We start from the raw sequence: 27,336 nt of genomic DNA on the forward strand, positions 1-27,336 counted from the left end.
TTCTGGGGCATGGGGAGACAGCTTAGTCAGTGAAATGTTTGCCCTACAAGTAGGAAGACTGGAGCTTGAGCCTCAAAACTAAGATTAAAAAAAAATGTAAGCTGAGTATGGTGGTATAACTATGACCCCAGCAGTGGCTGAAACAGTCAGATCCCTGAGGCTCAGTGGCCGGCCAGCCTAGCCTGCTTGACAAGATCCAAGCAAATGTCTCAAGAAAAAGGTGGCGAGGACCTGAAGGTACTATGTCCTCTGATCTCCATGAAAACACACATGCACACACAAACCCGTCCCTGAGAAAACAAATCCACTCTTTGACACCAGCACAAACCCTTTCTGAAGGTGATGCCCACACTGATCCTACTAGGTAATCCCACTTCGAAAGGCTTTACCAGCTTGACATGGCCAAACTCAGGAACAACCTGCTAGTTCATGAGAGTCAGAGACACACGCAGACCATCTCCCAGCCGTAGCGGAACCCAGCCAGTTCTCCACTGTTTAAGCGGCCTTCCTGACACATGGCCACAGGAAGAAGGATTCTCTGGGTCTTCCAGCTGAGTGATCCTGGTGACCTACTACTTTCTCAGTGTGGTAGCAGCCTCACCCAAAGGCTTGTCTGACATGAAGAATCTCATGGCCCACCCCAGCTAATCCACAAACCTAATTAACTGATGTCTGCACTTCCTAAGGTCCACTGAGCGGTTGTTTTAGTGTCTTGCATATGACGATAAATCGCCCACCCAAGTACCAACCAGGTGCGGCTCTGCTTAGCTTATGAAATGAGGCGAGTTCAGGGTGGACTTCACAGTGCATGTTTCTGTTCTGCACCATGCAGCTGCAGCACGTGGAAATTGCTAGAAATGTAGACTCTTAGGTCTTGCCTCAAACCTGCTGAATCGTAAACCAACCACGCTACTGAATGTGGGAACAGCCGGTCTGTTTTAATGCCCCCCTCTTGCCCATCCTCCCGTGGTTCTGACTTGTGCTCAAGTTGTGAAAATCCCTGCCTCAAGACAGAACAGTGTAGTGATAACAAGCCAGGGTTTGAGATACATGCAGATTGGTGTGGACTGTGTGGTCAGCCTGTAATCACATACAGGATACCCAAGAAAATGGGGTCAGAGGCGAGCTTTACTTTGGTTCATGATCTCGGGGATTTTGGCCCACGATCGTCTGGCTGCGTAGCTATGGGACATGCGGTGTGCAAAAAGGTCACGGTGACAGACGGGACTTGGCAGAACACTGTTGCTCATCCCGTGGCAACCAGGATAGAGAGAGCAGAGAAGGAACCTGTAGCTGGCCTCACAGCCTACATTTTCAGCATCTCCCAGGAATGCCATCATGGAATTATGGGTGAAACCAGAGCCCTTGGGATCCAACGACTTCCCCAAAGCCCAGCCATGGCGTCCAAGGCTTTAGTATCCAAGAGTCTTGGGGGGGGGGGGCACTTCACACTCAGATCATAAAGGTCTTCTCGGGCTCATCTAGAAAACAGGAGCGTGAAGTCAGAGTTATGCCATCTTGCCAGAGCTGTGAGCTCGGTGACCTATTCCCCCAAGTACCTAGGATGGCACCCAGCATACAGTGAGCACTCGGTACAGCACCCAGCATACAGTGGGCATTTAATACTTGTTTGCCACGATCTCACCCACGGGCATTACCCCAGACATTGTGCGATCTATGGAGTCCAGCATGGTACCAAGTCATGACTGAGTTCTTCTGTTTGAGCCTCGCACTAGCCTAGGAGGGTGGTGTAAATCTCATCTTTCCATTGAGGGAATGAGACTTGGAGGGGTTAATCCCCAACATGGGAAGATGCCCCAACAGTTGTCAGCCCACGCTGTTACACAGCCCGTCCCCTTCTTCAGTGCCACCATGAAGAAATGTTGTATCTATCTCAAGGTGTCACCTGGGGATCACAGAAGCCTACAATTTTTTTTTTTTTTTGCCTTCTGTTATTACTCTGGCCCTGTTCAGGATTGCGTGAAAGGGGTTCACTACGATTCACCACCTGGTCTCCCTGAGGTCTGGATTTTCTCCTTAGTTGTCATTTGTGGTGGTTTGACTAAGGATGGCCCCCAGACTCAGGTATTTGCCTGCTTGGTCCCTGGGGGTGGCACTGTTAGGAGGTGTGGCCTTGATGGAGCAAGTGTGTCACTGTGGGGGGTGGCTTTGAGGTCTCCTGTGCTCAAGCTATGCTCAGTGTGGCTGGTAGTCTCCTTCTGCTGCCTGTGGATCAGGATATAGAACTCTCAGCTCCTTCTCCAGCACCATTCTGCCTGCTGGCTGCCATGCTTCTCCCTATGATGATAATGGACTAGACCTCTGAAATGATAAGCCACCCCAATTAAATGTTTTCCTTCCAGGCGTTTCCATGGTCGCAATATCTCTTCACAGTCACGGAACACTGACTAAGACACCCTCCTCCTAGCCTCACACTCTACAGCTCTTTAGTGGCACCTTGCACTTGGCCATCAGTGACCCCGTGAGGTGTGGCTTTGATCCAGCCAGACTCCATGCTACATGCTTTGGGGACATGAATACATTTGTCTGGGTTACTTTTCTGTTGGTGTGATTAAACACTGACCTAAAACAGTTTGGGGAGGAGATCACAGTTCGTTGTTCAGGAACATCCGGGCAGGGACTCAAGTAGGAACCTGGAAGAAGGATCTGCGTGGTCCCCATGGCTGCCTCAGTTTGCTTTGCCATTCAGCTCAGGCCCACCTTTCCAGGGGTGGCACCACCCACAGTGGGCTGGGTCCTCCCCTATCAACCATGAATCAAGAAAACGCCCCCAAAGACTTTCCTACAGGCTAATTTGATGGGGGCAGTTCTTTAGCTGAGATTCCCTCTTCCCAGACTAAACCAGTTTCTGTCAAGTTGAAAAAAAAAAAAAGAGCACACAATTAAAACCTGGCCTCATCTCTGTGAGATGTAACCTTCATTTGACAGTTGACACTTACTTCTTAGTGTCCTCTCTGTCATGGTGACTGGAAGGTAGAGCCATCCGCATGTTGGCGGGAAGGTGAGGCTCCTAGAGAAACCCCCATAATGACGAAAGCAGGCGGGACTGTTCTATTCAGTGGGATGCTCCCTTGCAGTGTGGACTTGAGCCCATTGGCTGGACCGATCACCAGCTGCAGGTGATTTGCCTCAGACTACCCAGGAGGAGAAACCTGTTTCCTTAGGCAGCTCACCTAGCACTCTGCAGGAAGGGGTGTCCTGGCTTTGTTTAAAGTCACTGTGGCATTGTTCTGTGTGAGGGTTACTGGCAGCCCAGCCAGCGTCCAAACAGGGCATTGAATGGACGATTCTGTTAGGATGGTAAATGGGAGCACGGGTTGGACTGTTGGTTCTTAGACAATATACACACTCAGGGCTGGAGAGGTGACTCGGGGTTAGAACACAGGCTGTTCTTGCAGCTCCCTGGCACCCACAGGGTGCCTCACAACCAGCTGTAACTCCAGCTCTAAGGGGATCTGACACACTCACATGACCATGCTCACACATGGTCATATTTAAGATAGTAAACACACACACACATGCACACACTTGCACATGTACATGATCAGAAATAACAATAAATCTCTAAAAATCAATAATATGTATTAAATCGTATACATACATATGAGGAATCAATTATCTCTACCTACATAACATACATGTATGCACACAGGCATACTCGGGCTGCTGGCATTGCCTGAATACCTTGCTTGCTCTGTGTGTATGTGTAATGTTAGTCAGTAGGAACAGTTCTATGTGGCCCGCTTTGTCCCTTGAGGTGTTTGAAGAGATGGGGACACTGTGCCGAGCTGATGGGAAATTCATGCCTCTCAGATGATACTAAGCTTTGAAGATTTTAAAATGTTAATCCATCGTTCCATGTGAAATTTAAGATAGTAAACACACACACACATGCACACACTTGCACAATGCACACACACACATGCACACACACACCTGCACAATGCACACACACTTGCACAACACACACACACACTTGCACAATGCACACACACACATGCACACACACAATGCACACACACATGCACACACACACTTGCACAACGCACACACACACACTTGCACAATGCAAACACACACACTTGCACAATGCACACACACATGCACACACACAATGCACACACTTGCACAACGCACACACACCTACACAATGCACACACACACTTGCACAATGCACACACACTTGCACAATGCACACACACACTTGCACAATGCACACACACACACACGTCATATGTCTGAGCAAACCTCGCATCAGAGACGAGTTTCCCAAGCCTCAGGGCATACACTGACTGAACAGCCTGAGAAGCAGAAGGAAAAGGGGGAACCTGTCACCTTCAACACAATAGTTTCCTCTCTAGCGGCACTTGGCCTCCTCACCAGCCTATTATAAACCGGGAATGCGGCCACATGAGCCATGGGATAGAAGACTAAATTGGTGATGTTCTGTGGAGTAGGGCCTCTGAAACCTGGAGGCTTTGAAAATGGTTGGGTCCAGGGAGGCATTTTCTAGAACTCAGGGGGGATCCTTTCTCCCTGGTGAAAGGGGTCCAAAGTACATGTTCACCAGTGTTTAAAGTTTTCAGTCCTTCATCAAAAGCTCTTCCTTCCTAGCTTCTTTCTTTCTTTCTTTCTTTCTTTCTTTCTTTCTTTCTTTCTTCAAGACAGTGTTTCTCCTTATCTTTGGAGCCTGTCCTGGAACTAGCTCTTGGAGACCAGGCTGGCCTCGAACTCACAGAGATCCGCCTACCTCTGCCTCCTGAGTGCTGGGATTAAAGGCGTGCGCCACCACCTCCCAGCCTCAAAATCTCTTTCTAAAAGGCATGTTCACAATGGAGATAAGTATAACCTGGGTCACTTATGGGTCAGATCTTTGAGGTCAGATGAAAAGGTTCACCTTCTGATGCCTTTACACGGGGTGGGGGTGGGGGAATGAAGTAATAAATAACCAAGCACTTTGGCCACGCAAAACCATTAGCTTCCCTTGCAGAGTGTGGCCACAGAAAGCCCAAGGTATTGACATGGTGAGTTGTGTAAGCTGATGCCATAGAGATGCCTTTAAAAGTCTGGATACCCAAATTAAATGGACAAAACAAAGGAGCAGGCTCCACGTGGAGACATCTATAGAATGCCATTCTGTTTGTGCGTGGTGTGTGACCAGTTCTCATCTGGACAGCATGGTTTCTCTTTTTGAAAGCTTTAAACCATCTCTAATCAATTTCCTCTTTCTTCCTTTGCTTGTAAACCATGCCTGTAACCCTCCCCTCTCTCTGAGACGTAACTTAGACACTCTGCAGTTAGGGTTCCACACGGGACCAGTCACCATCCCCTCGCTGACTTGCGCATCTTAAAGAATGCACTAAGTGACACAAAGCCGCTCTGACTCCTGACAGACTTCAAATCCATTGGGGTTTTTATTTTTATGTCTGCTCCTTCTCCTAGCTCTTCTTCTGAAATACAAGACTAACAGGGTTGTTACTGCTCTCTAGGGTATCTCTGAGAAACAGGTCACATGAGTAGAATCCAGCACCAACTAAGATGCCAGGGTAAGCATCCATCTTGGTAGGGAGGCATGGCAGCTGGAGCAGGGAGCTGAGAGAGCACACCTTCGGCCACAGATTATCAAGAGAGAAAACTGGAAGTGAAGCCTTCCTCCAGGGACCTGCTTCCTCCAGCGTTACTGCACCTCCTAAAGGGCCCGTAACACTTCCCCAGACAGTGCCACCAGCTGGGGATCAAGAGCGCAGATGCCGGAGCCTAAGGGGGACATCCCCATCAAAACTGCTGCATAATCCATGAAGCACACGGATGTCAAGCGCTGCTGTTAGTGCTCATTTCCTGCATCTCCAAGAAGCGAGTAATTCTGTGTAAAAGCACATTTCTCTCTGTGATCGAAGCGTTCCTCCTTTGGGGGTATGTTTTGTAGGAAATTTAAATACCCAGGGCAGGAAAGGTAGTTCAGCAGGTAAGAGCACTAACTGCTCTTGCAGAGGACCTAGGTTCCATTCCCAGCACCCACATGGCAGCTCACAACCATCTGTCACTCCATCTCTAGGAGATCTGATGCCTCTTCTGGCTTCTGCAGGCACCAGGCACAAAGACACACATGCAGGCAAAACACCCATACCCAGAAATGTTTTAAAATGGAAAAGAATAAACAAAGGAAAGTGGCACACACACACGCCTGTCTTTTCAGTGAGTATCACACAACCCTCTGGGGTGACACAGCTCATTATGGTAGGCACATGATGCTGAAACAGGAGGCAGAGAGTAGGGCAAGGAGTGGAGGTCAGATGTACCCTTCAAAGACACCTGGTGACCAACCTTTGTCACCTCCTAAGGACTCTAACCTCCCTCCCAAGATATCACTAGACCAAGAATAGAATGCAAAACCTGAGTCCATGGGAGATGTTTCAGATGCAAACCATAGCAAGGTCCGAGTGTGCAGTGCAACCAATGTCCTTCTTTAATGTTAAGCTCAGGGGGGCAGTTGACTTTGAGAAGCCCAACAGATAGTGTTGGTCACATCTAGCCCCCCAGGCCAGCTGGGTCAGTGTCCTGAGGCTTCTGGCCACTGCCCTTCTGTGCTTTCTCTCCCGGCTCCATTCTCATCTGCTATCTACAGAGTTTGCCCTCCAGAGTCACGGTATTGCAAGGACTCCTGGGAGCTAGAGAGTGCTCTCCACTCTATGACGGACACTTCTCATTCAATCATCCAACCATTCATCGCCCCATCCCCCCTCTTCATCTCTCATCTGATCATTCAACCATTCATCTCCCCATCCCCCCTCTTCATCTCTCATTCCATCATCCAACCATTCATCTCCCCATCCCCCTCTTCATCCCTTATCCATCATCCAACCATTCATCTCCCCATCCCCCCTTCTTCATCTCTCATCCGATCATCCAACCACTCATCTCCCCATCCCCCTTCTTCATCTCTCATCTGATCATCCAACCATTCATCTCCCCATCCCCCTATTCATCTCTCATCCGATCATCCAACCATTCATCTCCCCATCCCCCCTCTTCATCCCTTATCCATCATCCAACCAATCATCTACCCGTCCTTCCCCCTTCTTCATCCCTCATCTGATCATCCAAGTCACCTGATGTCACTGAGCGCAGTGCCTGAACTCCAGACCTCCCCTGACCTCTTCTCCTTGTCTCATACATTTCATTTTCTATGCAGCTACCCAGAGTGGAAATCATTATTTCTTCCCTTCTGAGACTCTGGGAGCTGTTGCAGGAACATACCCATAAAGCCATAGTGTAACCACAGGCCTTCATGATGTGCCTCCACCTGCCCCTGGAACTTGACCTCCCTCCTCTAAGGATGCTGGTGCCCCATCAGTGGCCTTTCTGTTCCTTAGTTGGACCAGAACTGTGCCTACCCAGGGCCTTTGCAAGTTGAGGTGGAAGGGAGGGAGCCCAGCTAGGGCCAAGCACTGTTCACAGAAATCATCAGCGTCACTGGATCGTGGATTAATGAATGTCCATGTGAGGACTGACTTGCATCGCTGTCTTCCTGAACTCCATCCTCAAGAAGCCATGTTGGGTGCCATTTGTAAACGGAGACTGCTTATTTGTTTCCTGGCTGCATGGGCCCAAATAATCACACAGAAACCGTATTTATTACAATACTGTGTGTCCGATGTCTCGGGCATATTTCTAGATAGCTCTTATATCTTAAATTAACTGATTTCTATCAATCTGTGTATCACCACAAGGCTGTGGCCTACCGGTAGGCATCTTTCTCCTTCGGCAGCTACGTAGCATCTCTTTGACTCTGCCTACTCTTTCTCTCTCTCTCTCTCTCTCTCTCTCTCTCTATATATATATATATATATATATATATATATATTCCAAAGCAACTTTATTCATTAGTCAATAAAAGCAACATGTATACAGAAGGACATCCCACATCGGCTCCTCCTCTCTCTTTTAAGCTTAAAGCCTGCCCACGGTGACATACTTCCTAAACCTCCTAAAGCTCCCCAAACAGTCACCGACTGGGGACCAAATGATTAAAGGTCTGAGAGTAGGGACATTTCTCCTTCAAGCCACTGCTCCAGTGACAGCCTGCCTTCCTGCCCCTGTGCCTAAAACTATGCTTGGCACTCAGCAGGTACTCCTTCAATGACTAGATATCTTTTGGGTGCTGGGGATGGACCCCAACACCTTGCACCTACTCTACCACTTAGCTACACCCACAGCTCAATATCCATCCAAAGGTTCCCTGCCTATCTGAGCACAGAATACAAAGGGCACTGGCCTTGCCCGCCTGTAGGGAAAGAGACGGGCAAAGGGTGACAGTTCCAGACACTGGAGGTTTAAGGAAGGTATGCCAATGCCAGGTCTCACCTCGGAGACATTATAATACTGGTGCATCATGGAGGTTGTCCATGCTCCTGATTCTGCCGCAGACCTTGCCTTCACCTTGAACTAGTTAGGTCCACTCCCTGCTCTTTACAGTGGGGTGTGGACTGCCTACTAGACACCTAGCAGGGCTGTTGGGAACATCAGTCCCTGTCTAGGTAAGGCAAGAATACAGATGCCAGCTCCTGTTTACTCTGAGCCAGCTCTGACGCAGCCACCATGCCCTAGGAGCAGAGTGTGTCTCCAAACACAACAGGTGGGCTGGTGGCACTCCGACTTATTCTCCCTCTGTAAACACCTCAGACCTCATTTTTCGTCACTCCTTTTATGGTCTCCTCTTAATATCTTCGCCAGAAAGAAGAATTTAGGAAGAAAAGTAAGTCGTTCGGGGCAGTGTGTCCCCCGAGGGCACTTTTCAGGTGCCATACCGCCCCCTGGTGGTCACAGATTTATTATTGGCTAACTATGGAATTTTAAAGAAAGCACCAACCACTGAATGATGACATCGTGGTCTTTAAAACCTTGTAACTTCCACTCCCGAGAGCTCATTTTAATGAAAACGGACCCTGCACATGGGTGAATATGTTTGCTCTATTATCTGTAATATTATCTATACCAGCAAGTCTTGGAAACAAATGTCTAACAATAGGGACACAAGCTGTATCAGTAGAAAAACATTGGACCTTGACTGGATCAGTGTCAACAGTTCTGAGCACCGGGTGGCACCATTGTGTCCCAGATCTCCTGAGTGTGCTGGCCTTGTGGGTAAGTAGGGTCTACACACTAGGGAACTGGGGCATAAAGGGACAGCCAATAGGCATCTCATTCTCAAATTGTTCACGGGGAGAGAGTCTTTTGTGATAATATATTATGCTAAATTAGCTTTTGAGGTGTTTGTGGTTTCTCTAGTTGCTTATTTTTGAGACAGAGCTTCACTGTGTAGCCAGCCCTTGATGACCTGGACTAGACCTCGAACTCACAGAGATCCCCTGCCTCTGCCTCCAGGATGCTGGGGTTAAAAAGATGTGCCCCCACCCCTGGCTACGGCGTAGTTTTTATTTGTTTATTTCTTTAATCAGTTTTTGATGCTGGGAGTGGAATTCTGGGCCTCGTGCGTGCCAAGCCAAGCACTCTACCGCTGAGTTACACTCCCCACCCAGCGATTCCTGTTTCAGTTTTATTTTTGAAAGCCTCAGGTGGGCTCGCAGTGGGTCATCGCAGTGTCTGCTCCCTGCAGCCTTCAACACCGCCAAGTGTGAGAAGCTGCAGAAGGAGAAGGAGGCGCTGGAGAGGCGGTTCGAGGAGGAGCTGAGAAGGCTGGGCTGGCAGCAGCAGGCCGAGGTGCAGGAGCTTCGGGAGCGGCTTCAGCAGCAGTTCCAGGCCGAGAGCGCACGCCTGCGGGCGGAACATCAGGACCAGCTGCTGCGCATGCGCTGCCAGCACCAAGAGCAGGTGAGTTGGCTGGCAGTTCGGCACAGGTGATGGGAGAAGAGCCTGAGGCACTTGAGAAAATGGGTCAAGTTCACTCTCCAGCCTCATTCTGGCTCTCTCTGCACCCGGTGCCTAGAATGCTGTTTCTGCAGACGCCATGGCACCCTCTCCTCCTTCTAGGTCTAAAATTAGTTCTCTGTGAGAACTTACCTGAGATTGCAGTTTTACACGTGATCCTTATTGGTCATCTGTTCTTTGCATATTCTCTGTGGGCAAAGGGGTGTTAAGCAAACCTGTGCATAGACCAGGTTCTGCACCAGCCACTAAACTTGATGTACGCGGACTCCATCACCCTGCCAGATGCCGGTTCTATCCCCATTTTACAGGTAAGAAGACAGAGTCCCAGGGTTAAGTAAGACACCAGAATTCTGTCGCATGGAGTGTGAGCAGAGGGTACTCATCTTCTTTGAAGACCGCACTGCTCATCAGCTTATCCCACAAAACTCATCCTAAAAATCCTCCATTTTCTTTAAAAAGTCATCCTCGAGAATGAAAGGTGAGTGGCAGGAACAGCGCCCCATGAGGAGTTTGAACAGGCAGAGACCACTAAGCCTATCACCTTCTGTTATGTCTCCTTAACCCGCCCACCCAGCCAGCTCTATTTGCCCGGCAGGAGAATACACTCTACACAAACAGAATGAGCCCCCAGGGCATGTCTGGCACAGGAGACCTTGTGCTGAGAAGAGGCGGTACAGGGGAGACGTGGGTCTCGGGTTCACTGCCCTTTAGGCTGAAGAGGAGGCTACAGTGGGAACCCGATGGATTCAGTGTGGAAGCTCCAGCTCGGCCTGCCACCACGTGCTCTGGGCCAGTGTCTAGGAGACTGGGGTGAAGCAGGGGGCTGGGCTCCTGGTTGGTGGGCGGGTGCAGGAGGGAGTAAACACGGGCTGGCTTTCTCTTGCTCCTCTGATGAGGATGCGCAGCTGGGATAGGGGCAAATGGTAGTTTAATCTGGTTTGAGGTTAATGAGAAAATGAGCGCACGTGATGCTCCATTCAGAATACATCTTCTGGAAGTGACTCGCCAAATCCCCAGTTAATTGCCTCTGGCATGTGGCTAAAAGTAAAGCCCACGACTCCTTCCTTGCTCGCCTTAGGCAGCAGCTTTCCTCCCCTGGTGTCTCTGTACCCAGCCCCGCTGAGTAGCAAGCTGACTCCAGAACGGAGTCCTGCTACAGGGAATAGCTCTTTCTCCAAATTGCTGGTTCCATTTGGTGGGTGACCTGGCAGCCTCCTCCATGGAAGAGCCCCGAATCCCGTCTCTGTGAAGGGGGCAGACGGTAGACAGCAGTGGTCTCACGGGGCTCTCTCTACCCAAGGTTCTAGACAAAAAAGAAAGCTCTTCAGGCAATAGAAGCTTTCTGCATTGGTTATCTTTCTGTTGCCATGATGAAACGCCATGCCAAGAAACCAGTTTATGGAAAACAGCTTATTTTGGCTTTCAGTTCCAGTGGGTAAGATTCTATCGCAGGAAAGTCAAGGCAACAACCAGCAGGGCAGGCAAGATGGCAGGAGAAGGGAGCTGAGAGTTCACATCCTCACTTGTAAACAGGAAGCAGAGGGTGATCTGGAAATGACGTGAGGCTGTAAACTCTAAAACCCACCCCTGGTGACCGACCTCCTCCAGCAAGGCTTCATTCACCACCTAAACATCCCCAAACGCTACCTCGAACCCAGGACTCAGCATTCAAGTATGGGAGCCTATGGGAGTCGTTTCTCTTTGAAACCGCTCTGCTTGCCCCTGGCTGACAGTGTAGGATAACCTTTCTCTGATTTTGTCAATTACAATACATTAACCCATCTTTTGTGCCCTTTGGGAAAACCGGTCTAAATTCGAGCAAATATCTTCTGAGGGTTTTGACATCTCAGGCTGAGCTTTCCTACTTCCTGTCTGTGAGCTCCTGCTCTGCAGAAACTGGTACCATAGGAAGAGAAGCCATAGATATTAATAGCTGACAGGAGAGAGGAGTCCCACAGTAGACAGAACCATTTCCTGCCTAAGGGGGAGGGGGGGTCTTTAAAATCAAAGAGACGTGAGACCGAAATTACTGAAGAGCAAGCATTTGTTGAAATAGTAGCTCACAAGATTCCATTGATACCTTTCTGGATATTCCGGCCATTCCTTTAATTCCATATGGCTCATTGGAATTAGAAAGTCAACATTTCATTCATAAAAGCACCTCCCAGAGGCTGAAAAGGACATCATCCTTACTGTGTTGATGGTAGTAATCCCTCAGCACTAAATCACAGATGTGCCATCTAACAGGCCAAGGCATACACCTTGGCTGCCGACATAATGGACTGTTACCAGCTGAGCCGTATTTACGACAGGGACATCGATCCTTCTGGAAGTTTATCTTTGTATCTACCTTTCTTTTCTGAAGCTCCTCGTAGAAATTTGTGTAAGAGATCAGTAGTGTAGAGTCCCACCAAGGACCGAGGAAAGGTCCTTTACACCTGGGTGTGTAAGAACCGTGCCCCTAGACAATATGTGGTGTTTATTTTTTACAGAGAGTGCTGTGAGGGGGCTGGAGAGATGGCTCAGAGGTTAAGAGCACTGATTGCTCTTCCAGAGGTCCTGAGTTCAATTCCCAGCAACCACATGGTGGCTCACAACCATCTATAATGAGATCTGGTGCCCTCTTCTGGCATACAAACATACATTGCAGGAATGTTGTATACATAATAAATAAATAAATCTTAAAAAAAAGAGAGTGCTGTGACAATTTTAGTGGAGCAGAAAGGGACGAGTCTATTGCCTATGTGTGTTTATGTGCACTATTGTGCATACAGATACCCACAGAGACTAGAAGAGGGCTCTGGTCCCCCCTAGAACTGACATTATAGACAGTTGTGAGCTGCCTGCTATGGGTGCTGGACAACGAACCAAAGTCCTCTGTTAGAACAAGAAGTGCTCAAAACATCTGAGCCATCTCTCCGGTCCCCTTTGTTTCAACCAATTGCTTATTTTATTTTGCCTCACACTGAGAGGTTTTAGACAGAAATCCCATTAGAACCTGCTGCCAACAACTGGGTGATTAAATCCTGTTCTAGTCATCCCCGCTTCTGAGTGATTCAGAGCGCAGAGCCACAAGTGATTTGAGGCTCAGGTCACTTTAATCAATAATGCCCAGTCATTGTAGTGACATGATGCTTCTAGGTCCACATTATCACTGAGATGTTGTAAGCTCCTTGTTGGCTCTGACCAGTGATTTTCCTGTTTTAAGAAATAATAATTTGTGACGGGGGTGGGGGGGGGGAGAGAGAGAGAGAGAGAGAGAGAGAGAGAAGAGACTATCCTAGGAAGGTTGCTTGTTGGTAGAAAAGCTTAGAAAAGCTGTTCTCAACCCCTTTGGGTAGTCTCATATCAGGTACCCTGCATATCAGATGTTTACATTATGATTCATACAGTAGCAGCTTACAGTTATGAAGTAGCAATGAAATAATTTTATGGCCTGGTCTGAGGAACTGTATTGAAAAGTTGAAGTATGGGGGGGGGGGGGTTGGGAACCACTGTGGAAGAGTATTTGCCTAGCATAAATAAAGATGATTTGTTCCCTGACACCAGAGACAGACACGGAGACAGAGAAAGGTTGTAGGGGGAGATGATAGATTATTCCAAATGGAAATTCGTTCATTGTCATTATTGTTGGAATGTGAAATGTCCCCAGTTCCTCTCGTGTCAAACTCCTGACTGCAGCCGATGCAGCTATTTTGAGAAGTGATGGAAGGGCCAAGAGCCCTCAGGGCTCAAGAGCTCTGGCTGCTCTTGCAGAGGACCAGAGTCCCATCGCCAGCACCCGCATCAGGCAGCCCACGACACCTGTAACTCCAGCTCTAGGGAATCTGGTGCCTTCTGCATATACCCACATACAGACACATGCACGCACACACTAATAAAAATAAAATAATTTGGGACTGAAGAGATGGCCCAGTGGTTAAGAACACTGGCTACTCTTCCAGAGAACCTGGCTTCGGTTCCCAGAACTTACAAGGCAGTGCACAACTGTCTGCAAACTCCAGTTCCAGGAGATCTGACACCCTCATACAGACATATATACAGGCAAAAGCCCAGTGTACATTAAATAAACAAATCTATTTAAAAAAAAAAAAAAGAAGGAGCCCTGACTAATTTTCCAGAGGAGCCGTGCCCAGTCTCAGCACCTATGTGGAGCTGCTCACAACCCCTTGTTCTTGGGGGAATCTAAATACCCTCTATGGCCTCATACTGCACACATGCCCACCCCACCCCCCACACATGTCAAACCTACGCCTTTGTTTCCTCATCTGCAAAATGGGCATAGAAATGCCTACCTCCTAAGGGTGGAAGGGGTAGATGCTCACTGAGAGCTTAGGAAAGAGTAGTTCCCACTCACCTGACACTGGGGTACTTTGAGAGGAGGCATGGAGAACTCTTCCTGCCCCATCACTTCCTGACAGGGTGAAGGAAGAACATGATGGAGTGGTCCAGGACTCTGCAGAGGTGCCTGGGACAGTCCTTCCGGGGTGGGGCTTATTTGTTTGTTTGATTGCTTTTTGTTTTTTGAGACAGGGTTTCTCTGTGTAGCCCTTGCTATCCTGAAGCTAGCTTAGTAGACCTAGTCCTTGGGGGATCTAATACCCTCTTGTTTCTTTTTTTTTTTTTTTTTTGATTTTTCGAGACAGGGTTTTTCCGTAGCTTTTGGTTCCTGTCCTGGAACTAGCTCTTGTAGACCAGGCTGGCCTCGAATTCGCAGAGATCTGCCTGCCTCTCCCGAGTGCTGGGATTAAAGGCGTGCTCCACCACCGCCCGGCTCTAATACCCTCTTAAGGTTGGCCTTGAACTCACAGAGACCCATCTGTCTCTGCCTCCCAAGTGCTGGGATTAAAGGTGCACACCACCACTGCCTGGCTGAGTTGAGCTTCTCTCTCTTTTCATTGAGTTAGGTTGTGGCACTTTGGTACTAGACTGGGGGTGCCAATCATCCCCGCGGAGTAACTTGTCTTTGGCAGGACTGCTAGCTTTGTCATCTTACTGAGCTGCACCTATGTTTTCCCAGCAGCAAAGATGATTTCAACAGCCACCCCAGCTCTCTGGATAACCAGTAACCATGCCTTTCCTTCAGGTGGAAGACATCACTGCCAGCCACGAGGCTGCTCTGCTGGAGATGGAAAACAACCACACGGTTGCCATCACGATCCTGCAGGATGACCATGACCACAAAGTTCAAGGTATCTACAAGCCATGAGCTGCAGGCCAGAGTGGCCATGCTGAGCCCCTCTGGCGGCAGAGCAAAGGATCCCTCCTTTCCTTCTTTTCTGTCCTTTTTTTTCCCCTTTCTACTGAAGCTTTTGTGTTCATTCCTATGAGGAGAAGAACTAGAAAGCGAGGCTTCAGGCAGGGCTGGGGGAGCTTGGCTAGCACATAGGAGGCCCAGGGTTCCATCGCCAGGCCCATGTCTAAAGCTTTATGAATCCTCGCGCTTACTTCTCTCCTCTAGAGGAGTTCTGTAAACCTTGAGGGAATATTAAAAATCCCCATGAGATTCTTACCACCCTGAATTCCTCCTTTTGCTTATTTTTCCCAGTCAGCTGGTTGTTCAACTATCTATTAAAAGCAATAAAAGTTAGCATTGAATCAATGTATTTTCAATATGAGAATTTACTTTGGAATTTTTTATTGGTTTTATTTATTTATTTATTATGTATACAATATTCTCTCTGTGTGTATGCCTGCAGGCCAGAAGAGGGCACCAGACCCCATTACAGATGGTTGTGAGCCACCATGTGGTTGCTGGGAATCCAACTCAGGACCTTTGGAAGAGCAGGCAATGCTCTTAACCTCTGAGCCATCTCTCCAGCCCCCAATTTTTTCTTGTTTTAAAATAGTCTTTCTAACAACAAACTGGCTGTAAGGTACTTGATGTTCACCTGTCTCCTCCCTCAAGCACCTTTGCCATAAGCCAAACGGGAGACAAGAGAGAAAAGGGCCCCAAGAACTGGTCCAGTATACCCGTATTTTGAATTACACATCCATTCCCTCGGCTACACTCTGAAATGACCTGGAGACTTTAAAAGGGAATGGCATGTAGACCCTGCCTCCAAAATTCCAGACTTTCCAAAACTCTACTATGCAGCGGGAGTCGAGAAGAATCACCTTAAAGAGCAGGGACGGAGTATCATGACTTTGTAATAAAGAAATGCATTGTGGGAAGCCAATATTGTATAGTAAGCAATAATATTTGTTCTCCATTCCCTTGGGGTGTTGGGAACCCCCCCCCCCAGCAGTGCTCATTCCCAAGCTACAGACACAGTCCCTCAGGGGAGGGGCTTTGGATGTATGGATTCTGTAAATTGTGATGTACCTGCTCTCTTTTCCCCTTGTATTTTCACACGAATAAGCCTGGTCGATTTTTTTTCTGACCAATGAAGTCTTGCTTTAGACACCCCATCCAAGGCCTTTGAATTGTTATGTATGAAGTTGTGATGGTATGAATCTATATAATAGGAGCTTAAAATTCATTGTGATATGTAGGGTGATGGTCTCAGTGGCCAATAAAACTAATAGTACACAGAGGCATATAGACCAGAAGGCCAATTCATATAGTCAGTAAAACTGGGGGCTGAACAGATGGTTTGGTGGTTAAGAGCACTGGCAGTTTTTGCAGAGGAGCCAGGTTCAGTTGCCGGCACCCACAAGATAGTTCACAACTATCTGTAACTCTAGTTCTTTTGGCCTTCCTGGGCCCCAGGCATGCACATGGTACACAACATACATACATGTAAGCAAACGCTCATGCACAAAATACAACAAACTTAAAAAAATAAAGTCAATAAAATAAACACAAATTTTATTTTTCCAGAGATGAAAACTTTGGCTGTGGAAACTAGATTCTTAACAGCCCTCATCACCATAAAGATCTGTGCTCATTGAAACTACATGGATTTCTCAGTTACAACTCCTAGTGACCCAAATGGTAATTGTTGGTATCCCCAGGACTCTCTTGTTCCAAAAACAGGATACAGGCTGATAAAGGAGACCATCACCCTTCTAGTCATACCACAAAAACAAATTGCTGGTCTACCCAGGATGAGATGGCTTTACCCAGATAATAAGACTCTTCCTGTCTAGAGGGGTCGGAATGCATTTTCTTAATACCTACATCACCTACATCATCACCTACGTCAATCACCTACATCACCTATATCATTACCTACATCATCTACTTCACCTACATCATCACCTATATCACCTACATCATCACCTACATCATCACCTACTTCACCTACATCATCACCTACATCACCTACATCATCACCTACATCATCACTTACATCACCTACATCATCACCTACATCACCTACATCATCACCTACATCATCACCTACATCACCTACATCATCACCTACGTCAATCACCTACATCACCTATATCATTACCTACATCACCTACATCATCACCTACATCATCACCTATATCATCACTTACATCACCTACATCATCACCTACATCATCACCTACATAATCACCTACATCATCAGCTACATCAATCATCTATATCACCTACACCATCACCTACATCACCTACATTATCACCTACATCATCACCTACATCATCACTTACATCAATCACCTACTTCACCTACATCATCACCTACATCATCACCTACATCATCACCTACATCATCACTTACATCACCTACATCATCACCTACACCATCACCTACATTATCACCTACATCATCACCTACATCATCTACATCATAACCCATATCACCTACATCATCACCTACATAACCTACATCATTACCTACATCACCTACATCATAGCCTATATTACCTACATCATCACCTACATCATAACCTATATCATCTCCATCACCTACATCATAACCTATATCACCTACATCATAACCTACATCATCACCTATATCACCTACATCATCACCTACACCACCAACATCACAACCTATATCACCTACATTATAACCTATATCACCTACATCATCACCTTCATCTGCATAATGTATAAGTTATTTCCTGGATGTGACTTTACACAGAACAGAGTTATCCCAAAACTCCTGAGAGAGACAGAGCAGTCAACCTTTCCTTCAGGTCGAATGTCTTATAACCAGTCTTTGTTCAAGCAAATTCTGGGGATCCCTAGTCCGCAGAGTATGACCCAGAGGCCACTAAGATGTCTTTGTTGACTCAGCACTGATCCCTCAAGCACACTGTGAAGCTGGCATGGTTGGCAAGATGTCATCTCCAATTGCTGAGTGAAAAGCTCCTTCCTCAGCCTGACATGGATGCTTTGAAGCCGGGAAAGCAAATCCTGGGGACAGAGGAAAACAACTGTTTCACTGTTAGGAAAGGTGGGACATTCAGCTGGTGCTGCTGGCAGAGGTTCTCACATGGCCTCATATGCAGCATACCCAAGTACGTGGGCACACGTACTGGTGAACACGCATGTGCTTTCTCTCAGCCCTCTTTCTTCCGGTCACTTCTTTCTTTCTCACAAACCACATTCCGATCACCACAGCCGACTTCCGACGAGCAGAAGAAACCTTGAATCTGCTGTAGCTGTCCATCATCTGTGTACCCAAAGTCACGTGTCCTCATCCGCCCAAACAGCCTTGTTCTGTGCTTCTCAGAAGAAAGGTCCATTTCATAACGATGTGATTTCTTCTTCCTTCTTTCCAGAACTGATATCTGCCCATGAATTTGAGAAGAAGGAACTGGAAGAAAACTTTGAAAAACTGCGTCTGTCATTACAGGTTCGTGGCTCCTTTGTTCCCTTGACTGGTGAAGAGGTCTCAGCACTGTGCCCACTGGCTAGCATTTATCTGATGCCCACTGTGTACTCAAATATGGAAACATATCCCCCATCCTTTAGAATCTGATTCTCCCCTTACAGAGCTGTGGAAAAAATAGAAAAGCACCAAGAAGCCACTTGAGCCTCATGAATAATGCAGAGAATGCTAATGAAGTTAATGAAGCATTTGCTGTGTCGGGGGTACCTGAAAAGTGGGGTGGGGGTGGGAAGAGAAACTTCTAGACGCTAATAATGTTGCAGAGGTCAGAATTGCAAAGGTTAGACCACATCCTGGCAGTTTTAAGATGGACTTAGGTTACCTGGAGATGGGCAGGATGGAAATCCCCCATTCTGCCTCTCATTGTTGCTCAGAGGAGGGTGTTGGTCTCATGTCAAATGAGTTGCCTGACTTCCTCCTGGTCTTCAGGGGGAGGGTGTGGAGTCCCTCAGGCACATTCATCACCCCCCTGCCTTCAGGAGACCAGCCAGCTGCCTTCAAAAGGCCAGCAGCAGCCCCAGGGCTAGAGTGAGCTGCCTGGGAAACTTCAGGGATGGGACAGATAAACCCTGATCCCAGCTGGGGAGGTTCTGACTAAAGAACATGGCTTTTCAAATGTCATGGTCACTCATGTGTGGAAATTGGGAACACTGTTCCCAGAACGTGTGTGCGAGAATCTTGCTTCTTTGGTGATGTCTCTGTCACAATGAGCCCGCCCCACAAGGAAAGAATCCAAGGTCACAGAGAGAACGTTGCAGAAAACGTAGAGACTGAGGTACAACAACTGAGTACTTGTCTAGCCTGTCACCAAGTCCCTTCCCCTCCTGCCCCCTGAGGCTGTAGAGTTCTGTACCTCTCCATCCGGCGCAAACTTTTTGAGCTGAACGTTGGTGTGTGGAGCAGAGAGTTACTGAAGCCCACTGCTTAGCACTACTCCACACCTGGAGCAACTGCTTGCTTGAGCAGTTAGAGATCCATTCTGCACTCTATCAGATCTTTCTAGCTCTGGAGCTGGGATGGTGATGCACCTCTGTCCACCTCAGGTACCTGCCCGTGAAATGGGGCTAACAGTAGCTTTTTCTCCAAATGTGAGCAGATGAAGGAGATCAAGCTCAGAGGCTGAACAACCCTAGATGGTTTTGCGTGAGAACCAAGAAGAAACAGCTACCACGAGCTGTTCCAGCAGTGTGGCGTTTATTATTAGCATGCCATTTGTTGATTTTCGAGAGGCCTGTGCTGGGTCAGACCACTCGAAGGATCTAAAGTAGTCCACATGGGTTAAGAATCGTTTCTTCCTGTCTTGACTGCGGCAGGATCCTTCCATCCCTGCTGGTCTGTTTGGAAGAGTGAACAAGGCAGGAAGATGTCGGTTGGATGGCTTAGATCCATCTGGGTAGTTGTTGTTTAGACTTTTGTGTTGTTTTGATTTTTAATGGTGGGAAAGAGGCTTACAAGAGATACTTCCTGCCAGGTGGCAGTGGCACTCAGGAGGCAGAGGCAGGCAGATCTATGTGAGTTCGAGGCCAGTCTGGTCTACAGAGTGAGTTCCAGGACAGCCAGGAGTATTACACAGGGAAACCCTGTCTCGAAAAACCAGAGAGAGAGAGAGAGAGAGAGAGAGAGAGAGAGAGAGAGAGAGAAGAAATGTCTTTAGGTAACTCCTAAGAAGTATGGCAAGGGAGTCAGATAGCACCAGACATTTTGTAGTCCATTCTGGAAGGTGAAGGCGGTGGTGACGTAGCCCATTGCTGACCCACGGGAGCTTCTTCAAAACTGAGGTTTTGACTCCTTGGCTCATATGAATGCAAACTCCCACTGGCATCCGTATGATCCCCACGTGCTTTTAATGGCAATATGGGGACTTTTGCTTCTTAAAAATGAAAGGCAAGTAACTGGAAGAAAGAAAAGAGAGGAAAAGGAACCTGCCCAGGGAAGTGGGGAAACGGAGGCTCTCTGCCATGGTGAAGGAAGGAAGTAGCCCTGTGGGCTGGCACACGCATGGGGCTGTCGAGCAAAGTCACCTCATTTGCAAGTCCCGGCTCTTTCTGATCACTAGCTGAGTCGTGTCTCTTGCAGAAGAGTTCATGACAGCCCTTGGCCCCTGTGTTTTAACCCAGCAGAAATGGAGCCATTAGGGGGACTTGTGGGAAGAGGTGCTGTTTAGTCACGGAGAGTTCAGAGCCACCAGCAAGCACCCTTCTTGTGCTGTGGTGACTTCACTGTCACCGTGACCGAGAGGATCTCCTTAGCCACATTTGCTCAGAAGCTCACCAGGAGCCCAGTGTACCATAGGCATGTATGCCTTCATTCCTTCTGCACACACAGACTGCGGTCACAAGGCGGGGCTGCTTGCTGGTCTAGTGGGGAGAGAACTAAACTGGAGGAGAATGGGTGGCTCCCCTCATAGAACAGCCCAGCTCTGAAGTCAGAAAGATGCGTTGAGGGTCAGCAGTAAGCCTGGAATGAGAGGATCCTGGGCAAGGCAGCCGCTCCTCCCTTCCACGTTCTAGTCGGCTTTCTGTTGCTGTGAGAAAACACTGACCCAAAGCATCTTGCGGAGGAAAAGTTTTCTTTGGCTGACAGGTTACAGCCCATCATTGAGGGATGCTGAGGCAGGAGCTCAAGGCAGAAAGCTGGAGGCAGGAACTGATGCAGAGACTGTGAAGTAGTACTGCCTTCCTTATACAGCCCAGAACCATCCGCCTAGGGATGGCTCTGTCCACAGTGGGCGGGGCCCATCCATGTTCATCATCAATAGAGAATACCATGCGATTCAATGGAGGCAATTAATTTGAAGTTCTCTCTTCCGAACTTGTATCAGGGTGATAAAAACTGACCTGCCCAACCCCTAGTGTCCATCCATGTGGCCCCGGGGGAACATCTCTTGTCACTTGCAGGACCAGGTGGACATGCTGACTTTTCAGAGCCAGTCTCTGCGGGACAGAGCCCAGCGCTTTGAGGAAGCCCTACGGAAAACCACAGAAGAGCAGCTGGAGGTAGTCATCACTACCTGGGCCTCCTAGTGGGTGGGGACATGAACTGGCTTCCCCTGCAGTCTTGCCTAGGGACGAGGCCTCCACACTGAAGCTGCTGCTGCAGAGGGCGCTGGTCCCAGCTGCATTAAGATGTGTATGCAGTGCCTGCCAGCACTTCTCTCTGAGACAGACCATAACCATAGGTTTCTCCAGCAACCTGCCCTTTCTGCCAAAACCCACAGCACTCGTCAGGCAGGGTCCCTGGGTGCCTATGGTGTAAACTCCTCTCTGCCTGGAGACAGCCCACACCGTGCTTCTCCAACTGTGTTTTAAGCTGGTGCAGGACAGGACCAACTAAGATGTGAGTTATGAGGTCAAAGGTTAACTTTTTTCAAGAATAACTAGCAAACCTCCTACCATCTGATGCAGTGTTTGAGAGAGGCGAAGGTTGAGGATGAGCATCTTCTGCTGAAATACTGTACTGTTTTTTATCCTGTGATGTCATAGATTGAAGCTAGGGCTTCACGTGGGCTAGACAAGTGCTCTTCCACTGAGCCAAATCCCTAGCCCCCCTCCTGCTCTTTCCCATTTAGAGACAGAGTCTCATGAAATTGCCTAGGTTGGCTTTGAACTTTCCACCCACCCCTCTGCCTCTGCCTCTTTGAGGGCCTAGGATTACAAGCCTAAACGGCCACAGCCGGCTTGAATTTTTTTTCAAGGTTTTCTACCTGAAATTCCAATTCCAACCAATGTCCTGCCTTTTTGCTGCTTGCATCCACTGATCCTAACATGTCTTTCTCATAAATGGCTTTTAAAACAGAGGAGAGTATCTTTAGTACAATGAGCATGTTCAATGTCCTTCAACATTTATTATTGCTAGACTTCATACCTGAATACTGTATTTACATCATTAAATCCACACTCTTTCCCCTCCAACTCCTCCATGCTCCCCTCAACTTCATGACCTCTTCTTTGATTACTATTGCGACAAACACACAGACAGACAGACAGACCAGACAGACAGACAGAACCTGCGGAGTCCATCTAGTGTTGCTCACAAGCACATGTGATTGGGATTGGATGACCTGTCAGGGGGCATGTCCCTGGAGAAGACTGATTCTCCCTCCTTCAGTAGCCATTGGTTGCCCATAGCTCTTCATCTAGGGATGGGGCCAGGTGAGATCTCCCCCATCCACACTGCTTTACTTGGCTTATCTTGTAGGCAGGAACTTATGGGACTACTCACGGGCACAGGTGAGACATGTGAGGCCCCAGAGCCCTGTGAATCAAGTCCCCTGGAAGGCTGTTCAGAGCCTGTGCTAACCCAGGAATTCCCCGTCGGAAGCGCTGGCACCTGCTCCCTCCCAGATACCGTGGGCACACATGCATAGCCTTGGTCCCAGAGGGCTGTTCCGGGCAGCTGTCCTAACGCGCACCCTCTCTGCCCTTGTAGATTGCATTGGCTCCCTATCAGCACCTGGAAGAAGACATGCAGAGCCTGAAGCAGGTGTTGGAGATGAAGAACCAGCAAATCCACCTGCAGGAGAAGAAAATTATAGAGTTGGAGAAGCTGGTGAGTCGCTCTGCTTGCTCCGGAGACTAACGGCTGTGACTTTCAGTGTCCCCGCCGATGACAGTGCTCAGTGGGGCATCCCCTCCCTGCCTGTCACCCACGGGTGAACAGGAAGCTCACAGCTGAGCCTGGAAGCCCTTCTCACACAGCCAGGGCTTCTGACGAGCAGTCCCAGGAGCCTCCTTTGTCACTTCGCCAGTCTTTGCCATGGCCTTCCACCACCAAGGCCTCAGCAGGAACTGTCCAGCACTGCTGTGTCCCAGGCTGGGAAAAGCTCTGGCCTTCCTTTCCAGTAGCTCACCTGGGCAGTAGGTGCTGCCATGAGCCCAGAAGAGAAGCCTCAGAAAGGGACAGTTGCACCCAGCCTGTGAGTGGCTGAGGCCACGTGGCAACCCTGGTGGAATATTCCCACATCCTCACGTGGCAGAAGGAGCAGAGAGAGCAGTCATGGGGGTTCACCTTCAGGAGTCAGTCGCCTCCTGGTACTGTCACCTCAGGGAGTGGGCATCAGCATAGCTGTCTTGGGAGGACAGGAGCATCCAGTTCATAACAAAGTCTCTGTACCTCAGTCCTCAGCTTGGTCCCTGGGAACTCAGGGAAACCCCTAGGGAAACAGGGCCATGTCTTGCCCTCTCCTAGAGGCCCGAGACCCAGGGAAGGGCTAGTGTTCCTGAAAGGAATTCACAGTGTAGAGATACTGACCTCTGCAAGAGTCAGTCTTCAATAGGAAATTGGCCCAAAGCCATAAATGGTTTATTAATTTTTTTATTATTTTTTCATGTTTATTTTTAAATTATGTATTGATGTGCATGACTGTGTATGGATGGGTATGTGCTTGTGAGTGTAGTACCTACTGAGGCCAGAAGAGGGCATCAGATTCCCTTGGAGCTGGAGTTACAGATGGTCATGTGAGCTGGGAAACAAATTCAGGCCCACAAAAGTCATACTTGTTTTTAATGGCTGAGCCATCTCCCCAGCCCTAGCCCTGTTTATTATTTTTAAAAAATTATTTGCTACTATAAAAAGGAAGAGAGAATATATACATTATAGGAAATTATAAAGTAAGGTAAACAAAAACAAGAAAATTAAAATATCATATTCCAGCCAGGCAGTGACCCACCTTTAATCTCAGCACTCTGAGGCAGAGGCAGGTGGATCTCTGTGAGTTCAAGGCCAGCCTGGTCTACAGAGTGAGTTCCAGAACAGCCAGGGTTACACAGAAAAATCAAACCCCTCCCTGACAAAAAAAAAAAAAAATCATGTTCCTTCTACACTAACACTTTTCAGAGGTGTATTTTTTTTTTTTTTTTTTTTGGTTTTTCGAGACAGGGTTTCTCTGTGGTTTTGGAGCCTGTCCTGGAGCTAGCTCTTGTAGACCAGGCTGGTCTTGAACTCACAGAGATCCACCTGTCTCTGCCTCCCGAGTGCTGGGATTAAAGGCGTGTGCCATCACTGCCCAGCTTCAGAGGTGTATCTTGATACCCCATCATACATCCATGCACACACACGCGCACACACCCGCGCACACACACACACACACCCCATATTTTGCCTTGTACAATGTTTTATAGCCCACTTCCAATGAACAGGATTTTGTTGTTGTTGTTGTTGTTGTTGTTTTGTTTTGTTTTGTTTTTCCAGCTACGGACTTGCTGTGTAGTCCATGCTGGTCTGAAACTTGTTATCCTCCTGCCTCCACCACCTGAGTACTGAGATTACAGGTGTGTGTCACACATTCGCCTTCGAAGATTTAGTTCCTGGACACCTCATCCTGATTCGTTTCTGGAACATTCTTTGCAACTGGTTTACCCAAAACAGGAGCTGGCCCAGCAGCAGCTGCTGCATTTAGTCCATGCATTGCTCTCTGTCTGCAGGTATCTCTTGTTGTGTAGGTGCATGCTAGACCATGGGACGTTACCATGGTCTTGGGCGGTGGAGGCCACATGGCTCATTCCAGCAACCCCGTGCCTACCACGAACCTCAGGGGATGCACTGACCTGATCTTGCCTTGTATCCTGGCCAGGGTGACCCTCAAACAGCCATCCATCTTCCTCTTGGTGCCTGGACTGTCTACATAAGCTCACCCGCAAGCCCCTGGGCTGATCTGGCTATGTTCAGCCATGATCTGGCTTTGCAGGAGGCCTACATGTCTTCCTGTCCCAGGAATCTACTTTCTGCTCCCTGGGAATAAAGATGAAGGCGAGATCGGGTGCCTTGCCCCAAGCCTTGGCATGGATCCCAAGGCCTAGTCATAGGCAAGTGGCAGTTGTCTTTAAAGATTAGCTATGTGAACCATCAGTGTGCTCCCCTTTCCACAAGGCAATCCAGGCCCAGGGGCTCACCCCAGTCATTGTAGCAGCTAGGAGGCTAAAGCAGGAAGGTTGCCATGTTTTCCAGGGCGGCCTTAGTCACATGACAAGTTCCAGCCAACATGGGCTACAAAGTGAACCATACTTCAAAAAAAGAAAAGAAAGAAAAATCTAAACGTAGAATGAAAGCAGATCCCCCAGCGACAGACAGACATCAAGAAGTGGAGAACAGCAGCCACCATAGGCTTCCCCAATAGGGTGCCAAGACTTCCTCCGTTTTTAAAATTGACCTCTGCTTCTGTATCTTTCATGACAAATAAGAGCCCTAAGGCTTCTAGGCTTCTTTGCTTTGTGTTTCTGTCTGGAAAGGAAAAAGTGTGCCCACAATACTTGGCTCTCCAGCCCTGTTAATTCAGAAGCTCTTGTGTAGGGCAGTGTGTGCACTTGGCAAGAGACAGTGATTCACTACAGATGACACAGGACCCACTGGTCAAACAAGGCTCTGGTGGTATCCACAGCTTGTTTCTGACTATGACAGTGACCTGGAACATTTACTGTAAAAATAAAAACAACAACAACAGAAAAAAACAAGTTATTTAACTGGAACTCATAACTAGCGCTCTCCCCCCCCCCCCCTCTCTCTCTCTCTCTCTCTCACACACACCTGTGTACTGCACACTGCTTTTCTCTACCTACATTGCACTCGGGTATTTTCTGTTCTGTTTCTCTGAAACACGAAACGCTGGTCCCTTATCCATCTCACCTGACTTTCTTCTGCCCACAAGGCCACTGTGGAGAACGGTTAGTGAAGAACTGTTCCTGGCAACCCCCCATAGTGTTGAATCCAGTGCCACTGCTGGCCTATGGGAGTCCTTCAGTAGTGTTTCTCTCCTAGGTGGAGAAGAACATCATCCTGGAGGAAAAGATCCAAGTTCTTCAGCAGCAGAACGAGGATCTCAAAGCAAGGATTGACCAGAACACGGTTGTTACCAGGTGAGTGAGCGCACCTGGCTTCTGATGACATGTCCTGCTCAGATGGCTTTCCTTGAACATCTGCATGTCCCTGTGTCCAGCCTGAATAATCCAGCGCCTCTCAAAGGATCAGAAGGAAAGCACATGGCTGTGGCCCCTTAGAACACATCCTGGCTGTGGGTCACATCACTCCCCATTCCCTAGGACAAGAGAGTATAGACCACAGCCACAACAAGTGCTGTGATTACTTCCTGGAGATTAGGAGAGGGCTAATTGGCAAGGCTAAAAAGAACCACGGCTAGGTGACAAACCCAAGATTCCAGAAGCTCAGGTCAGTTTGTCCCTACAGGATCCTCTCTCAGCAGCCTTACTTCCAAGGAAGGATTGGGAATCACCCTTGACCCCAGGTCAGAGTGGGGTGAAAGCAGGGCTTGGAGGCCAGCTGTAGGCTGTTCTGATCAGCAAGGCTAGTGTGTCATGAGTCTCTTTCTGTCCCGCTACCCAGCTCCCAACAAAATGACATGAAAACTTATTATTAATTAAGAAAGCTCGGCCTATAGCTTAGGCTTGTCCCACTAGCTCTTATAACTTAAATTAATCCATTTATATTAATCTACATTTTTGCCTCGTGGCTTTTTACCTATCTTCCACCTCGCACCTCCTGTTTCCTCTCCATGTCCTCTGGCATCTCTCCTATGCCTAGTTCAGCTCCTCTTCCTCTCTCTCTCCCGGAAATCCCACCTAACCCCTTCCTGCCTAGCTATTGGCCATTCATCTCTTTATTAAACCAATCAACTTGATAAAGACACGTGTTCACAGTGTAC

The 27,336-nt window shown here is 48.2% G+C and overlaps 1 protein-coding gene across 4 annotated transcripts in view; it reads left to right on the forward strand.

Moving 5' to 3' along the window:
* The window catches only part of Mtus2 (microtubule associated scaffold protein 2), a 362,594-nt gene that overhangs the window by 331,409 nt on the left and 3,849 nt on the right, over positions 1 to 27,336 (forward strand). For all 4 annotated transcript variants that reach the window (XR_005976596.1, XR_005976595.1, XM_041678087.1 and 1 more), the window contains 6 exons: positions 9,638 to 9,852; positions 14,996 to 15,101; positions 18,574 to 18,647; positions 21,581 to 21,679; positions 23,112 to 23,231; positions 26,436 to 26,533. Coding sequence is in view for 2 of the 4 variants with exons in the window: in XM_041678087.1 (XP_041534021.1) it covers positions 9,638 to 9,852; positions 14,996 to 15,101; positions 18,574 to 18,647; positions 21,581 to 21,679; positions 23,112 to 23,231; positions 26,436 to 26,533 (712 nt within the window). In the remaining 2 variants the exon portion in view is untranslated. The remainder of the gene's footprint in view (positions 1 to 9,637; positions 9,853 to 14,995; positions 15,102 to 18,573; positions 18,648 to 21,580; positions 21,680 to 23,111; positions 23,232 to 26,435; positions 26,534 to 27,336) is intronic.

This window comes from Microtus oregoni, unplaced genomic scaffold (assembly GCF_018167655.1).
Source record: "Microtus oregoni isolate MIOR12 unplaced genomic scaffold, Mior012 000029F_ref0000214, whole genome shotgun sequence".
Taxonomy (NCBI): Eukaryota; Metazoa; Chordata; class Mammalia; order Rodentia; family Cricetidae; genus Microtus; species Microtus oregoni.